The sequence below is a fragment of the Phalangium opilio genome, unplaced genomic scaffold (assembly GCF_054372755.1).
Source record: "Phalangium opilio isolate 3A_F unplaced genomic scaffold, DU_Popi_V2 ptg000113l_1, whole genome shotgun sequence".
NCBI lineage: Eukaryota > Metazoa > Arthropoda > Arachnida > Opiliones > Phalangiidae > Phalangium > Phalangium opilio.
The window spans coordinates 885,644-912,443 of NW_028324209.1; the positions used below are offsets into that span (position 1 = coordinate 885,644).

The window sequence follows — 26,800 nt, forward strand, 5'->3', positions numbered from 1 at the left end:
GGGACGGAGCCCTCATCTTAGATTATTTCCCTCGCGCCGAAAGGCAACGCCAGACGAATTCCAGACTTAACTACACGCGGAACAGGGTGGGAAATAAGGATTTTTTTAAAACTGGACATTGGGCCAGCAACCCCCCCCCCTTGCCTGGAATAAATAAACTGGTCCATGACCATTGACCAGGGCGCGTCGTCTGCTAAACTTTAGAAGTGGATAATTAAAATAGTTGAGATAATGTCTGGACTCTGGTTACCCTTGAATTTTCTTAGTGGTCCCGTGGAGATAATGTCTGGACTCTGGTTACCCTTGAATTTTCTTAGTGGCCCCGTGGAGATAATGTCTGGACTCTGGTTACCCTTGAATTTTCTTAGTGGTTCCGTGGACCACTGACCCCCCTCCGATTTAATTTATAAACTGGTCCATGCAATATTTAAACTGGTCACTTGCCCTGTGCTACCACCTTATTTCCCAGGCTGACGCGGAAGGATAGCCGACTCGCATCGCCTCTTGCGGTGTTTCTTGGCGCGAGGGAAAACACCCAAGCTTCTCTTCTAGAATTAATGGAACGGTCTATTCGATACATTTTCTGCACTAAAAAACTTCGCGGGTTACATTTGTTGAGCAATTGTTAGAGTAATTCCGATGATAATTTTATGACCGATCAACAAATTCACTCTCCGTCAGATTTCATGACGCAAGAGAAAATCGCGAGCGGTTATATGGAACACGCTATTAATTTCACGTGCGACGAGTTCAGCTTCGAATTCACCTAATTTCACGCGCATTTATTTAAACGAAGATGCGAATAAAGAACACGTGCAAATCGGGATTTCAGAATTACCTCTTTAACTAGCTTTGAAATATTCCAGAAAAAAGCCATTCTCTTTCTTATCGATTAAACGAATGACTTCTTTATCAGCGAAGAGGGGGGAGGGTTCTCTCCCGCCGGGGGGTGGGGGAGGGGGCAAAGCAGTCAGGCGTAATTTTATTCAGTTTCGGCCATTTCCTCCGCACGCAGACTGACTCAATAAGGGAAGAGTAAAAAGGCTTCATTCCCTATGACACGACGTTAAAATTCAATTTGATTAAAAGCTAAAATGTTTTTTCCCAAATTACTTCTTTGCACCCAAAAGAAAAAGTTCGATATCGCCCGTCAAAATGGACAACCTAATTGCTTTTCATACAAATTACATTGAAGCCACGTGATCAAGTAGATTCAGGGTTCTTATACAACCCTTCGGTTCTACCACCCCTTTTTTGGAACCCCTTGTATTTCGTTCCTGGAAGTTGGCTCGAGTTTTAGTTACGTGTACATGGATGTACTGCAGAGTGAAACATTTTTACAGGGGCCATAGAGTTAACAAGGGGTTGAAATACCCCGTATCGTCGCTTCACCGAAAACGTCAGAGTAATGCGGAAAAAAGGTTTACAGGCGAAAAAGATTGATCATGCCGACGAAACACCATTGAATTTCGAATTAAAATTATTTCCAGAAAATACAATTAAATATTACAGAATTGCTACGAGCTTTTTAGGCTTTACCAGATTTTTCTCAGACTACTTTCTTGATTTTTTCTGGCGTATTTATTGTAAAATGTCTAAAATTCCCAGATTTTTTAATAAAAAATTACTAAAATTCCCAAATTTTTTAATGAAAAATTGCTAAAATTCCCAGATTTTTTAATAAAAAAATTGACAAAATTCCCAGATTTTTTAATAAAAAAATTGCTAAAACTCCCAGATTTTTTAATAAAAAAATTGACAAAATTCCCAGATTTTTTAATAAAAAAAATTGACAAAATTTCCAGATTTTTTAATAAAAAAATTGCTAAAACTCCCAGATTTCTTAATAAAAAATTGCTAAAACTCCCAGATTTCTTAATAAAAAATTGCTAAAATTCCTAGATTTCTTAATAAAAATTGCTAAAATTCCCAGACTTTTTAATAAAAAATTGCTAAAATTGCCTGACTTTGTTATGTTATTATAAAATTTTCTGACTTTGTTATTATAAAATTTCCTGACTTTGTTATTATAAAATTTCCTGACTTTGTTATTATAAAATTTCCTGACTTTGTTATTATAAAATTTCCTGACTTTGTTATTATAAAATTTCCTGACTTTGTTATTATAAAATTTCCTGACTTTGTTATTATAAAATTTCCTGACTTTGTTATTATAAAATTTCCTGACTTTGTTATTATAAAATTCCTAAAACTCCCTCACTTGTTATTATAAAATTCCTAAAATTCCTTGACTTCGTTGCTAAAAAAATCGTAAAAATTCCCTGACTTTGTGATTCAAAAATTCCAAGACTTTTTTTACTATAAAATTGTTAAAATTTCCTGACCTTTTTGCCGCCACTTTTAAATTCCCTGACTTTTGCCGATTTCGACTGAAAAGTGGCAATCCTGTAATAACAGAACGAAAATTTAAAGGGACACTGAGGCATTTATCTTTAAAAGGGGTTTCAGACTATGGAAAAACAAAAAAAGGATGAATACGTGTTTATACGATTTGACTGAACGTGACATCAGTATTAGGAAAAACGAATCATACTGGCGAAAATATAGGAAAGCCGAGCTTGGAACCCCTGGGGTTTTTGCCCCACAAATACTGACTGTATATAACCCTGTCATATAATATATAGTATAACAGAAATTGCTTTCCAAGATCCGACCAAAATTGGACGCGACTCAAACTTCCCGGCACTACACTCCACTCGCACGAGAGAGGGATTATGTTTTCTCGGCTTTTTCTCTCAGGGGGTTCTAGAAATCTGATACTTCTATCTGACGTATCACTTTTAATTATATCATATTTGATTAAAGGGAGGCTGAAATGACTCTCTTTAACTAAAATGTTTCTAGGGCTGCGTTCAGTAACACTCATCAGGAAAAACATCGATGTTTGGGAAAATGAAATCGGTGTTCTTTTGACGTCATGATGACGTTGCAGTTGTTGAACGGCACAATTTTGTGTAATCGATGCTTTTCTAAATGGCGACGATATTATGATAACGTTACGGCCTATTCACAAAGATATTGTACTTCAATTTATCAATTAAATCAAAATTGTGTCAGAATCCTTTTTTTTTTACCGAAATAATATATTGCAAAAAAAAAAAAGTATTATTATCCATTAGGATAATATTTGTTAATTCTTCATTATTTTAAATTGGTGGATATTGGGATGTAGTTCCCTCCATTTGTTTTTTTTTTGTCGCGGCGCAAAATGACGAAATTTACGTCATGAATCCGATGCTCATCCAAAAACCTCCTCTCACAGCTGATTTTTCTGATGGGCATCCGATGAGCATGATGACGTCACGCCCAAAGACGTGAGAAACCGTTCAGTAAGACATCGATGTCATCTTTTACTCATCGATGGTTTTGATGCCTAGGTAATCATTTTAGACCAAGAAAAGAACGTCTTCTTGGACAGATGGCAAAGGATATGTCAAACAATAGGGATAAATGGTCCTATTGGTTTAAATACTGCTCCAATTCCATTTTGCATTTCAGTTTATTAAGAAATCTTGAGGATTTTACCGAGTTGCGCAGAAGAAATCTGATATATAACTAACTAGTGCACGTCACATTTCCCCCCCCCCCTCTCCCTCTCAAGGACTTGAAATTGTAAACGCACAAAGTATACTGATTTCTACTCCTTAAATACGTGCTCCCAGTTTAAAGAAAAAATATATTGGTGAAAAAAACATATTTAATCGAGTCAGATTAATAAAAATATTAAAGTAATTTTTTACCTAGGAAAAGTGATCCATTAAAATGCGCTCTCTCTCTCTCTGCTGAAAGCTCAAGTGGTATCACTATCGCTAATTGGTTAAAAGCTCCTATGGTGCCTTTAGGCTAAGCATACCAACTCTAAACGTTGAAAACTTAGCTTAAAATTTATGGATTGATTAATTTTTGGCAAGTTTTCTTATTGATTTTGATGCTATTTTATTAATATAAATTGATTCAAATGAGTTGTCTGGTCATTTCATTCTCCCTTTAATGTAGAATTAAAATATATGGGAAAAATATTAAACTCAATTGATTTCACGTAATTTTTTTTCACTGACGAAACTCGTGAATTTGAAAACTTAGCTTAAAATTTATGGATAATTTTTGGTAAGTTTTCTTATTGATTTTGATGCTATTTTATTAATCTAAATTAATTGATTTCATTCTCCCTTTAATGTAGAATTAAAATACATGGGAAAAATATTAAACTCAATTGATTTCACGTGATTTTTTTTTTCACTGACGAAACTCGTGAATTTATCTATTCAAATAATTTCCTTGCACGTATAAAAGACCGCTTAATTTACTAAAATCAACTAAATAAGGCGACCCACTGTTAACTGAATCTAATTCCCATCCGAGTTTTTTCTTTTTTTTTTAATTTAAAGAGGTCAGGGTGGAGGGGAGGAGTTTTAACCCCAATGATTTTCCTCTCGGGGGTTTGAGGGGAACCCGTACTCGGAAAGAGTGGAGGGGGGGGGAAAGCGATTCTTTGATTGGTCTTTAATTAATTCCGATCAGATTCCTTTAAATTTTAATTAAACACGAGTTTAATTTAGTTTAGTAATTTTGTTCCTTTTCGATAAGGAATAAGAGCTATTTCGAGTAAGCCTTTGACTGCGCTAATAATAAATGAAGGTTTGAAAACGTCTCGGAAGCTAGCGCGTGTTTTAATTAGAAATGGCCTAATTTTCTTATACTGCAAGTTGATTTAGTATTATTTTTGGCCGTTTTCGATAAGGAATACGAGCTATCTCGCACGAGCCTTTTACTACGTACGGTTTAAAACGGGTGAGAAGGAAGCTCGTGAACTAATTAGAAAAGGTCCATCCGTTTTATCCGTTTATCTAAAAACGCTGCACGAGGACTTGATTTAAAAGCGCGTGCGATGAATTTAAAGTTAAAATCAAAGGGATAGTACCAGAAGTGAGATGAGACTAGAAGTGAAGGGCTCTAGCATTGACAGTAGATCCTGGCACTAGTGAACAAATTAGAGGATTTTATGCCGCTTCCCACGCGCCTACACTACTGAGAAAAAAATTGGTCGAGTTCCAAAAACATTTCCTACCCCCTTCCCCTCAACCTAAAGCCGCAGAACACGGACTCGGCTCCTTGAATCTAGTTCGGCCGTCTACCACCGCGAGCGTCTCACGTTTTGGAGGGAAAATTCAGAAACCGCTACCAGAGGGCCAACCGTTCTTGTGTTATCAAGAATATTCACTTTCGCCGAGTGAAGAATTTGGTTAGCTCAGTACTTATGGTCTCATCTAAATGTACGATTTAAAAATGTGAAACGCGTAAAGTATTTTATAGTAAGCAAGTACTTGTCTAAGACATTGGTGAAAAGCCCTCCTATTTCAAAATAAAGTACTTAAAGATTCCCTTGTGGGATAATCCGAGATGGTAAATAAAGCTCTTTATTACGACGAGGGGAGCAACGTTCCCTCCCCCCTTCCCTACTCCTTCTTCCAACCTTTAACGTTTCTCCGGCAGCCTTCCTGCATGGGTCTCTTTGAGGGCTTAAAATATTTTGAATTGGCCTAGCGGTCGTTTTCCGCACTGGATAGAAGTCTGGCTTATAAAACAGCCACCACGCAATTCGGCCGCAGACTATAGATGGCGTTCAAATCGAAGCCAGACCTACAGCAACGAGATTTAGAGGTAACACGTAGCAAGTACCTCCGCGCTATCACGAACCATTCAATATTAAATTATTAGCCTACTAAATGAAATTCATTTTCAACTGGCATCAAGAGAGACCCGGCCTTGATGACTTTAAGCAGAAGTAAATAGGGGGAAGTACGTATCAAAGGGGGTTTCGAGAGGCGTCGAGTTATGGTATTTTTCGCGCCTTTCCGCAACCGCGTTTTTGGCGGGAACTCGCGGATGAATACATTTCCCCGAAACTATTTTCTTTTCCTCTGCTCCTGAGTCAAGTCGGCTCCGTACCTTCGCTCTGTAGTCGGCCCGGCAAGCTACGGACCGGGACCGGGAGTACGGAGTCGACTGCCTGGCCCTAGTAACAGCGCAAAATTTTATTCGGCCTGATATCCTGTTTTAGTACATTTTTAATAATAACTGAATGTTTTCTAAATAAAAAAATAGAATAATAAAACTAAATATTTACTGGTTATATTAATTTAGATGTGATTAGAATCAGAATGATCAGATGCGTAAAATTTTAAAATGAACTTAAGCCTCTGCCTAAGCTTAACAACACAACTAGCCTGAATAGTGAACTTTATGACCGAGTGGTGGCGCATGATAGAAAATTTCCCTGGATAAGTTGCCTCACTCTCATTGGACGAATTCAAATTTTGGGCTGCAAAGCGTGATTTTACAATAAAGGGACGCCTTACACTAGCTAAAGCTGGAGAAACGTACTTCCCCCTATTTACTTCTGCTTTAAGGATGTTTCTGTTATTTAATTATCGTGTGGCCATTTCTAATAAGGACAAGTTAATTTACCCAGAAAGATTATTAACCAAAAATTACAATTATAGACTAATAGCACCCCGTGTTATTTGTCCATAGACCTTAATACAGTCAAAGCTGGGAAACTGCCATTACTTTATACGATATAGATATCAACCGTTATAACAAAATTTTAACGATATTCCTTAAGGATACATTTTTGGCCTCCATTTTGTAAGATGGTCGTGGATTCGAAAACACTTTCTTAACGTGTACCACTACTACCACCTACTATTTAAGAGTAACGTTCCCGCGTAATTTCAGCTTCCTAGGTAGAGTGGTTTTATTATTGGTCAGTCAGTCAATTAACCCTTTCCATTGAAACGTCCCCGACTCTTTTGTGGAATCTCGTGAAATATATTGAGAAGTTTAGTAAAACCAGAGAGAATTTAGAAGGGGAGTGGAAGGCCCCGCTTTGACTCTATTAAACGTGATGACGCCCAAACAAGATGTCGCGTTGAGCTTTTTGGGGTAGGCGAGTTTCCGGTCATATGTTCTAAAATCTCTCTGTTACAAACGCATCATACCGGAAATCGACCTGCCTAGATAACATTTAGCAGACGACGTTGCGCTACATTCCAAACCACCCCTTCCATTCCCCTTCTAAATTCTCTCGGGTAAAATAGTGAGATTTCTCGTAAAATGTTGCGAAACCTCGAGAAATGATTGCGAAGTCTCGTGAAATCACTGTGAAGCCTCGTGAAATTATGGCGAAATCTCGTGAAATTATGGCGAAATCTCGTGAAATTATGGCGAAATCTCGTGAAATTATGGCGAAATCTCGTGAAATTATGGCGAAATCTCGTGAAATTATGGCGAAATCTCGTGAAATTATGGCAAAATCTCGTGAAATTATGGCGAAATCTCGTGAAATTATGGCGAAATCTCGTGAAATTATGGCGAAATCGCTTGAAATTATGGCGAAATCGCTTGAAATTATGGCGAAATCGCTTGAAATTATGGCGAAATCGCTTAAAATTATGGCGAAATCGCTTGAAATTATGGCGAAATCGCTTGAAATTATGGCGAAATCGCTTGAAATTATGGCGAAATCGCTTGAAATTATGGCGAAATCGCTTGAAATTATGGCGAAATCGCTTGAAATTATGGCGAAATCGCTTGAAATTATGGCGAAATCGCTTGAAATTATGGCGAAATCGCTTGAAATTATGGCGAAATCGCTTGAAATTATGGCGAAATCGCTTAAAATTATGGCGAAATCGCTTAAAATTATGGCGAAATCGCTTAAAATTATGGCGAAATCTCGTGAAATCATGGCGGAAATCTCGTGAAATCATGGCGGAAATCTCGTGAAATCATGGCGGAAATCTCGTGAAATCATGGCGGAAATCTCGTGAAATCATGGCGGAAATCTCGTGAAATCATGGCGGAAATCTCGTGAAATTATCGCGAAAATCTCGTGAAATTATCGCGAAATCTCGTGAAATTATCGCGAAATCTCGTGAAATTATCGCGAAATCTCGTGAAATTATCGCGAAATCTCGTGAAATGATTGCGAAATCTCGTGAAATTATCGTGAAATCTCGTGAAATTATCGCGAAATCTCGTGAAATGATTGTGAAATCTCGTGAAATGATTGTGAAATCTCGTAAAATGATTGTGAAATCTCGTAAAATGTTATGAAATCTCGTGACACTATTGTGAAATCTCGTATCTATTCATTAGAGACGAGACAAGAGCCGAAAAACCAAATAAAAAAATGCCGGATTTTTTCTTTCAAATTAAAATTTCCAGCCAGCCAGATATTAAAGCCTTAGTTAAAACCTTTTTCTCACAAAATCCCAATATTCTCTCTCTCTCTCGACAATAGCATAGCTTAACGCATGCGTATTGCTTATCGGCTCGGTTCTCTCGTCTCCTGCCGGCTCTAGTTGAAGCGAGCGAGATTCGAGAAAGCCTGCTACAGTGCTACTGCTAGAGCTGCTCGGCGCGCAGTTTCGTCTGTGACGTAAGTCGGGTTCGGCGTGAAGCTCGCTTGTAGTACCGTTCCGTTAGAAACCTTGAGTCGTTCCTCCGTCGAGGACCGAATCCAAGCCGGCTTGGAAACAGTTCAGTAGGCTTAGCTAATATCGCTTTGTAGCATTACGATACGAGTATCGGGAGCTAGAATGATTACGATGAACTACCGTACCGTTTAACTGGTCAACGGCGTTTCGTTTGGCCAAGTCGGGCGCGCGCATTTTTTCGCGAATATTGTCCAGAAAGGCCGGCTTTGGTCTTCGGTCTTTGAAGATTGTGGGATTATAGAAGCAGGCGGCAGGCAGCGAGGGCGGCAGGAAGGAAGGTGGAAAAGAAGTGACTAGTGGCGCCATGGACGGCGAAATCCAACGAGAGTTCGATGGCGAATCCATCTCGTCTAGGCAACCCACTCATATATCCACGCGACTCTCCAATTTAAATTGTCGGGGATTTTTCTCTGAACTTGGAAAATGGTAAGCTAGCGCTCTCTCTGCCTTGACACTTTGCCTTGAAGGGAACAATACCTTCTTCATCTTTCTGCGTAAAAGGGTACTATTCCTTCGAAATCAAAATTTTTTAAAGTCTATATTTGACTTTGCGTAAATAAAATGGTCTACTCGCTTTTGACACTTCCCCTTTAAAAACGGAAGACAACCCTTACTTTGTGGATTGGTTAAGAAAATATTATTAGTAATATAATATTGATTAAGAGCGCGTATTCTTCCCTTAAAATTAGGCTAAATTATATTTTTAAAATGAGTAAATTTAACTAAACTCGGCGTAAGTGGTGTACTAATGTAATCAAATTGTAACCTCATCATTGACAATGACACTTTGCCTTTAAAGCGAAGATAATCATCATCTTTTGATTAATGACGAAAATATTTTGAAAGAGGGGTATTCTAATTAATTGGACTAATACCCACCCTAAATCGGTGTTTAATGAATCTGGGAGTGATTAGCCCCTCGTAACGTACCTTTTTGAACCACACTATTCATTGTGGTATTCGCCGAGCATTTACTATTGTGATAAGGCGAATATTCGTTAATCCATTATAAATATGCGTTTCCATAGCCCTTAATTGTTCTTTACATCATGAATTAATAAAATTAAAGGGGATATCACTTTAATCCAATTCAAATTAACAATATCAAGGATGGGGTTCCTCTCCCTTGAAGCAAATTAACACTCAAATTAGTTTTAATACCAAATAACAATATTTCCATACAAAATTAAAGTCCAAGTGCAATGAATGATTTTGTGTTTCCCTTCCATCGGTTTCCTCCTCGGCTAAAAAGGCGGGGGGTAGGGAGAGGGAGGGAGGGAGGGAGAGAAAAAGGGGTGGATCACCTCACCGTGTAACTCAATATTGTCAGAACGCGCGTGATGTGCAGCTCAGCTCAGCTCGAGGAGGCGTACGAGCGGAAAATGCGGCTAAAGTTAAGAGTAGCCCGGGGATTGGGGCGCAAGGGGTGGACGGTATAAATTTGAATTTCTAAAAGCGTCTACGCAAATAAAATCAACCCGTTCCGTCAGTTCCAAGACGCGGGCACGAGGCCTAGAGAAACTCCTCCGCCCTCAGTGAAGACGGTATTAAAACCAACCACTAGCAGAAATTCGAGACACTAAACGAGTAAGAAGAACTCGCACCAAGTCGGATCTCGATAAATGTTCAGAAATATTACACGTTCAATGGAACTGACAGTAAATACGACTCGGATTCGGTGTTTGTCAACTGCGCTTAATTGAACAGCGATGCTAAATCATTTAGGGAACGTATATTAACTACTAGCTGCACGAATATTAAAGGCCGACTTCCATCGAAAAGAGTTCTAGCGAACTAAAAACCGAGCATCGAGACTAACAATGATGGAGCGACGGTGCCGATTTTCGAATCCCCGCCGGGGTAAAAAGTGGGAGGTTCTAGCTAACTGAAAGCCGTGAAATCTGGTTCTAGCGAACTTGAAGATACGCAATAGAGAATTTCTTTCAGGGGAAAGCAATAATTCGAGAGGAAATAAATTTAAAAGGATTTCTATTGTTCATCTTCAGTTCGCTAGAACCACATTGCACGGCTTTCAGTTAGCTATAACCCTTCCATCTTTTACCCCAGCGGGGATTCGAAAATCGGCACGGTCGCTCCATTGTTAGTCTCGATGCTCGGTTTCAGTTCGCTAGAACTCTTTTCGCTGGAAGTCGGCCTTTAACTACTAGCTGCACGAAGGTGCTGTTCTTCAGGACATTTCGTTGATTTTTTTATACTTTTAGGGCTAGCTGCCATTTCTAATAAAAGTTGGAAATTGGAGGACACGTTAATTTACGCTAAATGTTTATTTGCCAAATCTATAGGATCTATACAAGAAGTGATATCTAATTTATTAGGGAGAAGGTATAAATTTGGCACATTTCTAGTTTTATCTCCAGTCTAAACTTATAGTAGGTCCGGAGTTAATCCCCGTTGCCTCTAAATTACAACCATGCAGCATCTCATTGGTTCTTGAAAACTCACGTCAGCGCGACGCTAATGACGAAAATTACTTGTATTTTCCGACTGAGGAGAGGCGAAATAGCCTGGCCTCCTTTTACGTCCCCCCTTGTATTTTGAAAGGGGGACTGGGACTATGGCGCGCGAATACTTGGGAACCTTATACCTTCTCCCTAATAAACTAGATATCACTTCTTGATCTATATACATAGTGTTTCTGATAAGTCTTCCATAAATTAAGGGTGATGTTCTTTAAGCGATTTTGAGTCGAAAATGATTTAAATGAACTTCTATGACAATTTGCCGTCCGGACCACTGTTGTCTAGGTGTGATTAGAGTCGAGTGTTTTAGGGATGACTCCTTAATTAAATTTAAGGGGTCATTCCTAAAACACTCTAATCACATCGCCAGTACAGCAACCCTGAAAATAACGGTCGTTGCGATCTGTTTCACGCTGTACATTTTCCACGAGCTAATGCGTATTAAAATATTCGTAGCAAAATAATGATTATTATACGGGGAGGGGGGTCTCGTATAAAGCTCAGTCTGTTGTAAAAGTTGTTGTAGGTCATTAAGGATGAACTGTTTTTCACTCTAATTAGAATCTCGTTAATTAGGCCTGATCACTAGTGGAGGGGAAGCTACGCTAACGGATTAACTAAAAGCTCATTAATTTCGCATCCCTCTCTCTCTCTCTCTGGCATCATATCGTTCCTTGCCCATAAATCATAGTCTCCCCAATTCAATAACACGTACGGTACGGCCAACTTGAAAAGGGCAATAGAGTCTAGAGTTCTAGACAACCTTTCAAGGCATTAACCCATTCGTAAAAAATTAAATAAGCCTATTGGACAGACAGGGTTTCCAAAAATAATTAGCCCCTTCTAAACATTTCTGTGTGTTAAGATTATTTGATATATTTCTAAAGCAGGGTGGGAAATCAGGATTTTTTTTAAACTGGACATTGGGCCAGCGACCCCTCTGGCCTGGAATGAATAAACTGGTCCATGACCACTGACCAGGGCGCGTCGTCTGCTAAATTGAAGAAGTAGATAGTTACAATATATTAGCTAATGTCTGGACTCTGGAAACCCTTGAATTTTCTTAGTGGTCCTGTGGACCACTGACCCCCCTCCGATTTAATTTTTAAACTGGTCCAGGCAATTTTTAAACTGGTCATTTGCCCTGTGCCACCGCCTTATTTCCCACGCTGTTCTAAAGTAAAATTTACCAAATTTTTATAAATAAAAACAAGAAGCGATATCGAGTTTACTAGGGAGAACGGATAAATTTGCCAAATTTCCAGCTTTATCTCCAGTCCAAACGTAGGTCCGGAGTTAATCCCCACCTCTAAATTACAACCAGCCAGCATCTCATTGGTTCTTGAAAACTCACGTCAGCGCGACGCGAATGACTAAAGTTACGCATTTTCCGACTAAGGCTAATAGCCCGACCCCCTATTACGTCCCCCCTTGTATTTTGACAGGGGGACTGGGACTATGGCGCGCGAATACTAAGGCATCTTAAACCTTCTCCCTAGTAAACTAGATATCGCTTTTTGATAAAAACAAAAAGTGTACGTCATTGGAGCTTTCTCGCATCGTGTAATATGAGAAACCCCCTTTATCTCTGAGAATAGTGTCGACCCCCTCTGCGTATGAATACCTTCACGACCGTAGCACAGAAAACACGCGTGAATAGGCTCCTATAGTACCAAGAATTAACGTTTGGATCGCCACCGTAGTTTCTATAAACATTTGACCTAATAAACGCTCTTCTCTGGTTGGCTGGTTCGTGAAGAGGTTGAGAGGAGTGTCGTTTGCTTCTCATTTTACATGGCGTCCACAACCATGCAAAGGCTGGGATCAGTGAACGAAGTGCACTTCTGGTTTTTATCAATGAACTTTTGCATTTTCGGAAGGTACAGTCAACTTGTGGGGAATTGAGCCTAGACTGTCTTGAAAAACTTAAAATTTTACCGACAGGGTTTCCAAAAATACTAATCCCGTCTGGGTATTGGGATTTTTTCTTTATATTTTGATTCAATAGACAAATTCGGGAATTACAAACAGAGAAACCAACACACAGGGGCGAGACCTCCATTGAGGTATTGTTCCTTTCGCCAAGAAGCAACACCAGAGTTCACTACACGCGGGAGGCTAGCCTGCTCGCACTGCCTGTGGTGGAGCTTCTTGGCAAGAGGGAGGATACCCCAATGGCGGTCCCACCCCTGTGTGTTGGATTCTCTTCTTTGTAATTTCCGAATTTGTCTATGACATATTCGGTGCGGTATATAACTAACTTGTAATAATGGAGAATAGAGTCTAGACGACCTTTTAAACAAATAAGGGGGGGGGGCTATAGGACAGACAGGATTTCCAAAAATAGTTAGCCACCTTCATAAGAGTGCTGGTTGGTTGGTTGGATTAATATTTTGATGAGGGTTCTATTTTCTATATCACAGCTCACAGCTGGAAGAGATTAGTGTACGCTACTTGTGATAGCAGCATCTGAGGTCACTGACATTTTAGAATTATGGAAAATTTTATTCGATTTTATTATTGGGTTGCCTTGCCAAAGAATTTCTGATTTCGAAATTCCCCAATCTTCATAGGCTTCCTCTGAGAGTCTAAAGTGATTTCCACTTTAATTTGGAGGAGACTCTGAATGTTGCCGGATCTAAAATTGACTAGTATCGTGAACTTGTAAATGTAAATTTCCCTAAGGTTTATGACAATTTTAAAAATTTCGTGACGTTTATGACAATTTTAAAAATTTCGTGACGTTTATGACAATTTTAAAAATTTCGTGACGTTTATGACAATTTTAAAAATTTCGTGACGTTTATGACAATTTTAAAAATTTCGTGACGTTTATGACAATTTTAAAAATTCCCAGACGTTAATGACAATTTTAAAAATTCCCAGACGTTTATGGCAATTTTAAAAATTCCCCGACGTTTATGACAATTTGAAAAATTCCCAGACGTTTATGACAATTTTAAAAATTCCCCGACGTTTATGACAATTTGAAAAATTCCCCGACGTTTATGACAATTTTAAAAATTCCCCGACGTTTATGACAATTTGAAAAATTCCCCGACGTTTATGACAATTTTAAAAATTCCCCGACGTTTATGACAATTTTAAAAATTCCCCGACGTTTATGACAATTTTAAAAATTCCCCGACGTTTATGACAATTTTAAAAATTCCCCGACGTTTATGACAATTTGAAAAATTCCCCGACGTTTATGACAATTTGAAAAATTCCCCGACGTTTATGACAATTTGAAAAATTCCCCGACGTTTATGACAATTTGAAAAATTCCCCGACGTTTATGACAATTTGAAAAATTCCCCGACGTTTATGACAATTTGAAAAATTCCCCGACGTTTATGACAATTTGAAAAATTCCCCGACGTTTATGGCAATTTGAAAAATTCCCCGACGTTTATGGCAATTTTAAAAATTCCCCGACGTTTATGACAATTTGAAAAATTCCCCGACGTTTATGACAATTTGAAAAATTCCCCGACGTTTATGACAATTTGAAAAACTCCCCAACGTTTATGACAATTTTAAAGATTCCTTGACGTTTATGACAATTTTGAAATTAATGACAACTTTAAAATTCCCTGACATTTTTAACAATTTGAAAATTTTCCAGACATTTTTAACAATTTGAAAATTTTCCTGACATTTATGACAATATAAAAAATACCTGACGTTTATGACAAATACCTTTAATATCTCACGCGTGTTGTCAAATTCTATGTTCTTTAATATTTCACACATATTGTAAATTGCCCGACTTTTCTACTTATCCAGGTACTATGGCAAACGCCGCAACCCTGTATTAGAATTATAATATTGACCAAATTTCTTCAGGTTTAAGTAAATTTCACGTAATTCTACAGAAGTTCTCTATGTTAGACTTAACTTTACGTAATAGTTAACGGTAATAGTTAGTGTAGGGCGCTGTAGGTTAGCTGTGGCATAGGGGCTAGCCACCACCCCTCTATGCATAGTAAAGGCGTTAGATAAGTGGCAATAAGTCGCAAGATGACTTGGTCCAATTAGCTAGCTGAACTTATAATATTTGACTAAACGGCACGAGTTTTACGTAAATTTCACCAGAATTCACCAAATTTCACAAGACCAGGTAAAACCCGTAGAAAAGAAAGTCCACGTGCAATCAATGAATTTAGACGATTTAATATTGAAGTACCGTTATTATATTCCCAAAAATGTTTGGGAGCGAGCCGTTCTCTACTGGGAATATAATCTGTGGCTTTTAATATTTGTTGACTATCCCATAATCCCTCGCCTCCTATATATAAGCAAGGCTTAACCTTAAGTTAGAATGCGGCGCTATCTCGAAATAAAACGGAGCTATTGCCCCGAGTCCCGACCTCAAATTGAATTTCATAGCGAGCCAGCGAACGAACGAGAGGGGGATGGGTGAGTTCCAAATTTATCCGGGGCTTCTGCCCCACAAATTAGCCAGAGGGAAAGCCCCCGCAGGCCCCAACAGGTCAATTCGGGGGCAAGGGAGGGTATGGGATTTTGAAACTAAACCGCCAGCAATTTCTGCTATGCCAGAAATTGAATTAAACCATATCAAGAAGCGATATCTAGTTTACTAGGGAGAAGTTTAAGACGTCTAAGTATTCGCACGCCATAGTCCCAGTCCCCCTTTCAAAATACAGGGGAAGGGGGACGTAAAAGGAGGCCGAGTTATTTCGCCTCTCCTCAGTCGGAAAATACAAGTAATATTCGTCATTCGCGTCGCGCTGACGTGAGTTTTCAAGAACCAATGAGATGCTGGTTGTAATTTAGAGGCGGGAATTAACTCCGGACCTACGTTTCGACTGGAGATAAAGCCGGAAATGTGGCGGCGAATTTATACCTTCTCCCTAATAAACTAGATATCGCTTCTTGCCATATATATATATAGGTCCCCGGAAATCTATGGAGGGTAGCAGCCTACTATAGCCTTAAGGCCAACAAGGTTTACCGCCATTCGCCTCGGGATAAGGTTCAAGGCAACCCCTTTCCGTCCTCTACTAGAAAATCGACCATCTAACTTTGGAAGCTCGTAACTTTGAACGATGAGCAATGATATCCCTTATTGTCCAGTATACAATGTAAATAAGGCTAAAAATATCGTATGCGACCAGAACCTCAAATCCGTTATGTTATAACTTTAGACCTGGAAATTCCCTCGAACAGGGTTCATACAAACCTGGAAAAATCAGGGAAATAAATAGTTGACAAATACCTCAGGGAAATTTGGAATTTTTCAGTAAAATTCAGATCAGTGAAATTTAGGTCAAACAGGGGCCGAGTAATTATGCAAAATGATCATAAACGTAGGATTAACATTACAGTAAACTTTGGAGGCTCATAACTCTGGTTCTAATAGAGATAAGGGGATGTCCTTCGAGTGTGTCATATTTGCCCCCATCAAACGATACTAAAACTTGGGGTTTCGTCAAACAGGGGCCGAGTAATTAAGCAAAATGTTCGTGAACACCCTCCATAGGATTAACATTATTATACTAAACTTTGGAGGCTCATATCTCTGGTTCTAATAGAGATACGGGGATATGGTGATTATGTAATAGTACTATTTGCCTCTATAGGATACTCCATACACTGGAAAAACCTAGAAAACTCAGGGAAGTATATGGGGAAAAACCTGGAGATCTCAGGGAATTGTTTTTTCCCAAACGTTGTATGGTAGTCAAAGGTAGGAAAGCTCCAATTGTCCTACACCCAGCGATAGCAAACATATGGTCTTGAGCTAATAGATATTTTTACGGAGGTCGTGACTTGAAATTCAACTTTGAGAGGTCACGACCCCGTCGGTGACCTATTTGTCCTCTGAGCAATGAATGGTACTAAATGTTTGGGTTCATAATTGTGGCTAATATCTAAATTATTTGCATCATCAATCGTGCACTTTGTAATAGGTACTACGTCTTGCGACATCACGCTAGCTTCCACTAGTGCCAAAAAATATACCAGCTTTAAATAACTTTAATTCGGTTAAACAAAAAATATACCATAATGGCGCTGGGGGTTGACTAAGCCCGAATTGCCAAGTTCCTATAGACCATTCCATTAAATACTTGCAGAGAAACCAACGCACGGGGCCGGGGCCGCCATATTAGGTTATTTCCCTCGCGCCAAGAAGCACCGCTAGAGGCAGAGTGAGTTGGCTAGCCTACCGCGTGTAGTCAACGCGGGCTCCATCTGGCGTTGCCTCTCGGCGCGAGTGAAACAACTTAAAATGGCGGCCCCGCCCCTGTACGTTGGTTTCTCCGCAAGTAATGGAATTTTCTATTGTTTACGTTCCCCATGCGACACTAGCTTTAAACAGCGAGTTCTGAATTCTTGGAGGATAGAGGTGAGATGGAGTTCCAATAACCTGCCCATCTATGGCAACGAAGTCCTTCCAGTATTCTCAGCGTTTCGGTACGACCCTACCTAACCTCGAGGTACTATGGGAGATTTACATTGCCGCAGATCGCCTGGAGTTCCAATAACCTGCAACGAAGTCCTTCCAGCGTTTCGGTAGGGTTATGTTAGCGGCCACGTCGACATTCCTCAGCCACGAGGCCCAGGACCCTACCTAACCGCGAAGTACTATGGGAGATTACCATTGCCGCATGATACCACTCCATTTCACCTCTTTCCTCCAAGCTGAAATAAAGTTTAGAATGTCCTTGATATACCAGAATCCTATTCTTAATATATCTTGCTCATCTCGCGCTATTTGTAGGGAAAAATATATCACGCTGTTTTCCCATTCCTCCATAAGGATCCGCGCCGAGGGGTCGGACGTTTTGGAAAAAGTGTACGGGATTTCGAAATCCAATTTGATTTTATCGGATTTCGTTTGATTTCGTCGGATTTCATTTGATTTCATCGAATTTCGTTTGATTTCGTCGGATTTTGTTTGATTTCAGAATTCGATAAAATCCAATGGATTTCATCGTATTTTTAGATTTTTCCCGTGACTCCGTCGGATTTTGCTATTTTTCCCGTGATTTCGACGGATTTTGCGATATTTCCCGTGATTTCGACGGATTTTGCGATATTTCCCGTGATTTCGACGGATTTTGCGATATTTCCCTTGATTTGGTTGGATTTTGAGATATTTCCCTTGATTTGGTTGGATTTTGAGATATTTCCCTTGATTTGGTTGGATTTTGAGATATTTCCCTTGATTTGGTTGGATTTTGAGGTTTTTCGCGTGATTTCCTCGGATTTTGAGATTTTCCCCGTGATTTCTTTTGATTTTGGATTTCGTGAATTTTGTAATGGATTTCACGATTTCTTTACTGATTTCTTTGTTGATTTTCAGCATTGATTTCGGATTTCTTAAGTTGGATTTCACGGGTAGCGTACGGGATTTCATGAATGACCGACCCCTCGATCCACGCAATTATTAATGAAACGAAATAAAAAGTGGAGGTCTGCTTTGAATAATTGATTTTAGCGTATGTCCCTAGACGCTAATAGGTTATGGGACTTCAACCTTATTTCATTTTTGGCAAAGACGAAAATGAAAAAAAAAAGGAAAATAAAATATTTGAAATCTTTGCTGCGAAAGAAACAAAACACATTAGCATTGATTTTTCATTTCCAGCGTAATAAAAAAGGCTTAGTTATCCTTTTGAGTGGAAAAGCATTTGGACGTCATTGTCAAAAAGACCAAGAACTGAGGGGGGGGGGGAGTGGAAATTAAGCCGCTTTACTGGGAACGGAGAACACCACGTATGCAAATAAATAAATTATGAAATTCAAAATAAGGAAATTAAAAGGATACGCTAGCCCTAGTCTTTCAGCTATTTTCTTAATTTTCTAGCGAGCCTTAATTCCAATTTAAACTTTTCAACTTTTAAATTTCCCGAGTAGTAATTAGTTCGAATAATTTTTGCAATATAAGATCTTGTACTTGTAAGGAATTTAAAGAGAGTTTCGCCAAAATTATAATAAATTTTTTTGTCAAACAGAAAAATTAAAGAGAGGATCACCTTATACAGGTTGAACTTGTAAAAAGGGTTATTTGGATCGAAATACAGAGGGTTCTATGAGAAACAATTTTTTAGTCTGGAACATTATGCCACAAAGGTCACCCTAAACAATTTATGATTAGAGTGTTTTACGGATGACCCCTTAATTAAATTAGAAATTTCTTTCACTTTCTTACTTAAATCAGGGATAGATTTAATTTTATAAGTTGGAATGGAGAACAGATTAATCTGGACGCGCGTCAAAGTCCCGAACCCCCTTCCACGGGACGGAGGGGAAGGAAGGAATAGGATGGTCACAGCGACAGAGGTAAAAAGGGATTACGTATTTTTCGCCGTCCCCGTCAGCAACGTCGTCCAAACGTAGTTTAAGTGAGCCAATAAGATCATTTAAACTTTTCGTTACGTGTTGGAGGGAGGGGCTCTATACCGGGCTATAAGTCGGACTGAAGTAAATACTAACCGTAAATACTCCATTCCTACTTCTAAAATTAAATCTATCTCTGCTTAAATTTAAGGGGTTATCTGTAAAACACTCCAAAGGCCTTTTCAGACGATATAACTAGATGGGTGAAAAAGTTGAGTCAGCAAAAATTGGTCATTGATCAATTTAAATTTGGTGATTCATACGTCCCAACTGGTTTACTCAAATCAAGTTGATTCATTTAGAAGAGTCAAAATGTAAGGCCTTAACCATAACTTGTTTAGGGTGACACTCAGGTGAGGCGAAATATTCCTTAGAACATTTTTGACTGAAAATTGATTTCCCATAGAACTCACTTTAACTTCGGTCCAACCACCCTTTATGGAATATATTTGAGAGTTTAAGAAGGTTCATACAACTTTTGGAAAACCGATTTCCCATGAATTTCCAGGTTATTTTAAAATAAACCAATGTTTTTGCTTACGTTACTTTGTTACAAGTCAATTCAAGCTAAATTGTTTATATATAATAGATTTTGAGATTTGATCATTAGCATACAATTAAAAATAGCGAAAAGCGGAGACACATTTTAAACAACATTAATTAAAACAGTTGCTGATTTGCCTTACAAATTTCCCTGATTTCCCAGAATCTTACTTAAAATTATAAATTTCGCTGACTTTTGAGTTAACAGTTAATTTTCCTAACATTTCCAGGTTTGTACGAACCCTGTTTGACCTACAGTGAAAAATATACGATTTTATAGAATATGTTACAAAATTATATAAAAATAGTTTATAGTAACTATAGGATCAATATATCACCTAAATTAAAATGGAATTTTGAGCAAAACACCGCGTTTAAATGCAGTAAACTTATAAGCGAAGTCGAAATCTTCTTCCTAAAGACAACAAGATCACGGAAAGAGTAAGAGGCTGTCCGTCTGTCATTGTATGTTGTTATCACTTTTCCTCCCCCCTCCCTTGGTCCCGTCCCGCGGCAATGATTAATCGAGCAATCTCCTTGGGGTCCTTGTACCTTCGACTATATCTTTATACCGACGACCCTTTTACGATAATTTGATAGTGAGCTGTGAGCTGGCAATCGCTGCACTCCTATTGTTCTCATGAGTGACGACTCCCTCTCAACAAATCTCTCCTAACAAATCAATTACTTTAATTATATCATTAAGTAGATCCCAAACCATAAGTCACTAGTTATACCCCCTTATAAGTTTAACAGACGTATTTGAACAATTAACGACTATAGGTTAAAACAGTGGCCCTGACCCCCATACGCGTGTGTTCATGGTGTGTTAGGTTAGATCATGTTTAGGTTGGGCTTAGGTCAGGCTTGAGTTTAGTTTAGGTTAGGTTAGGTTGAGGACGGTTTTATTATACTTAGGTTAATTTACGTTTGATTAGGCTACATATTTTAGGTTTATACTTGGGTTAAGATTAATTTGGCTTTGGATTAGGTTAAGATTAAGTTTGGTTTGACTTAGATTAACATTAAGTTTGGTTTGACTTAGATTAACATTAAGTTTGGTTTGACTTAGATTAACATTAAGTTTGATTATGCTTAGGTTAAGATTAAGTTTGTTTAAGCAGGGATAGATAGACTTTTTTAAGACGGAATAAACAATGTTTGGCCTTTACTTCAGTCCGACTCATAGTCCTTCAACACGTAACCAAAAAATTAAATTTTCTTATTGGCTCACAAAAACTACGTATTGGTGACGTTGCTGACAAGGAGGGCCAAAAATACGTAATTCCTGTTTACCTCTGTCGCCATGACTACTACCCCTCTTGCGTTGTACCATAGCCCACCCGATCACGGGCGTCACGACGCAAGCTGCTCGCGCTATAGCTATAGCGTTAGAGCGCGGATCGAGTGGGCTATGGTTATACAAATAAGCGTCTTCACAGGGGTTCAAAATGGAGCCGTCTAAATGCGAGGGTCCGGTAATTATTCGGGAATTGTTTTTAATAGCAATTAAGAAGGTAGTTAGTGAATTTGGTGCCGGTGTTTTGGATTTGGAGTACATCTGTAAGGGTGAAAAGTGTTCGCTAATTCTTTCTTAAGCCAATCATTTCTACTATCCTCATGATTTTGTAAACGAATTTGATGAAGTTAACCAAGGCTTAGTGAATGGTCAGGAGTTTTGTGAGCTTAGTGTTTGGTTAAAACCTGTTCGTGCTGTAATATCTATGAAGACTTTTACTCAATTCTAACTCACTTTTAATTTTCTTGGGTCTTCCCCGTTTTTTTTTCAGTTGCAAGCCCTATGTATTGTGTAACTTCCATTTTTAAACAATGTTATTTCAAAAATTACAATCCGAGCCCATTCCAACTTGGCAGACGAAGGGGCAGACGACGATTATTTGACCCGGATATACATACAACGCCATAACAAAAATAAGACCCGCCTCTTCTTTCATACCCCTCCGTCACGGGTAAGGGGGTCGTGGACTAGGACGCGCACCCGAATAACCCTGTTACCCATTCCGTCTTAAAAAAGTCTATCTATCCCTGGTTTAAGCTTAGGTTAAGATTAAGTTTATTTAGGCTTAGGTTAAGAATAAATTTATTTAGGCTTAGGTTAAGAAAAAATTTATTTAGGCTTAGGTTAAGAAAAAATTTATTTAGGCTTAGGTTAAGAATAAATTTATTTAGGCTTAGGTTAAGAATAAATTTATTTAGGCTTAGGTTAAGAATAAATTTATTTAGGCTTAGGTTAAGAATAAATTTATTTAGGCTTAGGTTAAGAATAAATTTATTTAGGCTTAGGTTAAGAATAAATTTATTTAGGCTTAGGTTAAGAATAAATTTATTTAGGCTTAGGTTAAGAATAAATTTATTTAGGCTTAGGTTAAGAATAAATTTATTTAGGCTTAGGTTAAGAATAAATTTATTTAGGCTTAGGCTAAAGGAAAAGTGCAGCTAACATGATATTATACCTTAAAATAAAGGCTTTTTTGTAAATATAAAGGAAAAAAATAAAAAAAATCCTTTATTACCAAATAATTAGCATTTAATTATTCTTATAAACGAGGACTACTGTTGGTTTAGTGCGCCTGCTAAATCGAACCTCTTACGGTCTTACCCCTACGGGAATGGTTGAATACTCACAGGCGGTAAGGTTAAGCTACAATGTTATGTTAGCTGTACGTGTACTTTCCTTGAAGTTTAGGTTAGATTTAGATTTGTTTGAGCTAGGATATGTTTAAGTTTGGTTGGGCTAGGTTACGTTTAGGTTAGTTTCGATAGGCTTATGTTACGTTAGGTTTGACTTAATTAGGCTTATGTTACGTTTAGGTTAGTGTTAGGATATGTGTAAGTTTGGCTATGGATTGTAAATGTCTATCTTAGTACCTACTAAATACGAGTAAATTAGCGTGACCGCAAAACTAGTTTGAGCTTCCTACGTAAAGCGATTGACAGTGAGTCAGGTCCTAATTTTACTTATTTAGATATAAATGATAAAACTCGACATAATTTCTGTGTATCTATATGTCAAGATACATATAAACAGAAGTATGGAATTTAGAATGACATTGATAACTAGCTGCCTCGTGTTTTGTGTACACACAGTGTTTCCATCCCTTATGTGATTTAAAGGCCGACTTCCAGCGAAAAGAGTTCTAGCGAACTGAAAACCGAGCATCGAGACTAACAATGGAGTATCTAACCGTGCCGAATTTCGAAGCCCCGCTGGGGCAAAAGTTAGAAGGGTTCTAGCGAACTGAAGATACGCAATAGAAATCCTTTTAAATTTATTTCCTCTCGAATTTTTGCCTTCCCCCTCAAGGAAATTCTCTATTGTGTATCTTCAGTTCGCTATAGAACCACATTGCACGGTTTTCAGTTAGTTAGAAGTTCCTAGAACCCTTCCATCTTTTACCCCAGTGGGGATTCGAAAATCGGCACGGTCGCTCCATTGTTAGACTCGATGCTCGGTTTTCAGTTCGCTAGAACTCTTTTCGCTGGAAGTCGGCCTTTAAGATCCGTGGTATGATAAGAATTTTCATTTTTGTTTTGTCAATAGACCTTTGGGTAATTTCAATCTCCGTCCGCGCGATAATATTCAAGCAAACAAACACGGTTTGGAAATTTTGTTTGCCGAAATTTGACGAGCAGATCGAAAAATCGTTTAGCAAACATTGACTTTTATTTTTATAAAGGAAAACGGAGTTCAGCATTCCAGAGTTCAAGCTTCGTTTCATTCCTCTATTGGCATAGCCAAGCACAAAGATAGACAAAATATTGCAATTTATATTAAAATATTCCCACGTGAGACACTATAGTGTCAATAAAATTGTTTGGTCTACGCGTATATGGGACTGGGTATCTACTCTCACCTCATTTCAGCGAGCTCGAGCTCGAAATGATCGAGGTTCTTCAAAATAAGTGATAGACTCACGAGCCCGAAAGTTTATGAAAAACCAGGAAGCGATATCTAGTTTGTTAGCGAGAAGGTATAATATGCCTAGGTATTCGCGCGCCATAGTCCCAGTCCCCCCTTTCAAAGTACAAGGGGGGACGTAAAAGGAGGCCGGGCTATTTCGACTCTCCTCAGTCGGAAAATACGTAACTTTGCGCTGACGTGAGTTTTCAAGAAGCAATGAGATGCTGGTTGTAATTTAGAGGCGGGGATTAACTCCGGACAGGCTACATTTGGACTGGAGATAAAGCTGTAAATGTGGGGCCAATTTTTTGAACTTCTTCCTAATAAACTAGATATCACTTCTTGGAAAAACCTTGGGAGAGCTTGAGCCCGGGCTCAAAACACGTCATAAACAAAGCTAAGCTCAAATTTAATAGCAAAATTAGCGAGAGATTGAACTGAGCTCGGATTTATTTGTAAATTTAATGAAGAAAATGAAAGACAATGATTTCTAATTTAATTAAGGGGTCATACCTAAAACCTCAAATCATAACTCGAAAACAGTGACCCTTGTGGCAAAATGGATAAATAGAAGTTACATTTTCGACTCAAAATCGTGCACCCAAAGAATCTCCCCCTTTATTTATGGCAGATTTATAATAAACACCCTGTATAGTGAAACTTCACTTGAATCACTTCTTGCCGCTGTGTTCATCGTGGGAATTCATGTGTCTAAATTCTCGTGAACTTTCACCCAAATGAAACATAGGAATGATATTATTTCATTGGAAAACTATTATTTTACAATTTAAATAAAACTTGATAAAACGATTCTTAATTAGGTCAGGGTTCATACAAACCTTTAAAACCGGGAAAAATCAGGGAAATAAATAGTTGGCAAAAAACTCAGGGAAAATCCTAATTTTTAGTAAAATTCAGGGAAATTTCCGACAAACAGGGGCCGAGTAATAAGCAAAATGTTCGTAAACATACCTCCATAGGATTAACATTACACTATTTTTGGAGGCTCATCATAACTCTGGTTATATTAGAGATACGGGGATGTCCTTTGATCATGTAATAGTCCTATTTACCCCTCCTCCTTTGTTAACATTTGCACCATAGGATACTCCATATACGGGAAAAACCCTGGAAAACTCAGGGAAGTATATGGAGAAAAACCTGGAAATCTCAGGGAAATTTGTTTTCCAAAAGTTGTATGAACCCTGTCAGGGAATTAATCATGAAGTTAAAATACTCCTGAGGGTGATCCAGAATAATACGTTCTTTACAGGCTCAATGACCGCCCAACCTTGAGATGAACGCGAGCAAACAAACACACCACTTCTAAAACCTATCTACTGATGCAGTTTGGCAATCAAATTCAGAAATTTACGAAACATTGCTGGGAATAAAGAGCAAACAACCAAACCTTCTAAAATATATATAAGATAACAAGTAGCGCAAGACTGTAGAATTCCATTTATATATGGATAAAACTGTATATTACAATACGAGTAGTAGGCCATTTTCTCTTCGACCTACAGCCCCCCCCCCTCCAATGGCATTTGATGGTGTATAGCTATTTATATACAGAAATAGAAAGAAGCTTTTTCTTTCTTTTTGGAATGGGGGTAGGAGCGGATTGAAGGGGGAGGGTTTGAATCGTGACGTTTAGATTGCGTTTCATCCGCTAGGCGAAAGATAGATGGCGCTCACTTCCGGCGCGCTCTTTTATACAAGTTCCAGTAAAGTAGATAACGTGAAATATTTCCCTTTCCTCCTCGTTGCCCGCTGCCTCTACTCTAGCAATTCTATTCTTTCTTTGTCCATTTTTCAAGATGAGAGACGACCAAGGCCTCGGGGCTAAGCCTAAGGGAAGAATTGATGAAGCGACGCCTAGCGGCCCGGCCGGCTTATCCACCTTCCAAATATTTTTGCCCCTTTCTCCAAAATCTCTTTTTTCCGTTTTCGACCTCCATTTTTTCCCGGAGCTTCGCTCTCGTAATTTTTGCGCCAAAAAAAAATACTTTTACAAAGAACTTTTTTTTTTTTCCTTCCGAGAAACGAATTCAGTAGCTAAATAATTACTCGACCGAATGTCAAAGACGCCATTTTGATTCTCGACGACACTCCCACGTGGTGGAAATAAGTAGCAGGTGCTTAGATAAAAATATCCTTCTTACGTTATTAATGCGGCCTATGTGAACTGGGAAAAGTAAAGAAAATCTTCAATAAAGGTCCCTGCTTAGCCAATCAGCAGCGTTCCCGTCTGTAAAGTTTGTCGCCATTTTGGAGGACAGGGGAGGAATTTTTTGACCTCTTGCTATACAGAAAATAAAATAGTCACGAGACACGTAAAAACCTTTCAAATAGTCACGAAATATATAAAATATCTTCAAATAGTCACGAGATTTGTAAAATATCTTCAAATAGTCACGAGATTTGTAAAATATCTTCAAATAGTCACGAGATTTGTAAAATATCTTCAAATAGTCACGAGATTTGTAAAATATCTTCAAATAGTCACGAGATTTGTAAAATATCTTCAAATAGTCACGAGATTTGTAAAATATCTTCAAATAGTCACGAGATTTGTAAAATATCTTCAAATAGTCACGAGATTTGTAAAATATCTTCAAATAGTCACGAGATTTGTAAAATATCTTCAAATAGTCACGAGATTTGTAAAATCTCTTCAAATAGTCACGAGATTTGTGGGGTTTCACTGCCACGTTATACAAAACCATTCCACGACCAGTAAACATTCAAGAAATTTGGTGATAAAGATGTTTCACACGATTTTTGATAGCGCAAGGGCGTAATTACCCCTTATAAGTTACACTATACGCGTTTAAAGAATGTATAAACAGCGGAACAATGTCAAACTTGGCATAAAGATAAATTTATCTTTGAAAAATTCGGTCAAAAATGACAAATTGACATCAGTTCTCTCTCTTTCTCCGTTCAAGTCCTTATCAAGA

The 26,800-nt window shown here is 38.4% G+C and overlaps 2 protein-coding genes across 9 annotated transcripts in view; one reads left to right on the forward strand and one right to left on the reverse strand.

Annotated features, from left to right (window-relative positions):
- Positions 1 to 26,800, reverse strand: part of LOC149623162 (putative fatty acyl-CoA reductase CG5065) — a 132,369-nt gene that overhangs the window by 62,285 nt on the left and 43,284 nt on the right. For 3 of the 7 annotated variants that reach the window (XM_089852997.1, XM_089852993.1, XM_089852996.1), the window contains exon 3: positions 2,346 to 2,406. The exons of the other annotated variants lie outside the window; for them this stretch is intronic. The gene's annotated coding sequence lies outside the window, so the exon portion shown is untranslated. The remainder of the gene's footprint in view (positions 1 to 2,345; positions 2,407 to 26,800) is intronic. 7 annotated transcript variants of the gene reach the window in all.
- The window catches only part of LOC149623165 (queuine/queuosine transporter SLC35F2-like), a 55,930-nt gene continuing 37,534 nt past the window's right edge, over positions 8,405 to 26,800 (forward strand). For both annotated transcript variants that reach the window (XM_089853001.1, XM_089853002.1), the window contains exon 1: positions 8,405 to 8,948. In XM_089853001.1, coding sequence (XP_089709127.1) covers positions 8,827 to 8,948 — 122 coding nt within the window. In that variant the 5' untranslated portion in view covers positions 8,405 to 8,826. The remainder of the gene's footprint in view (positions 8,949 to 26,800) is intronic.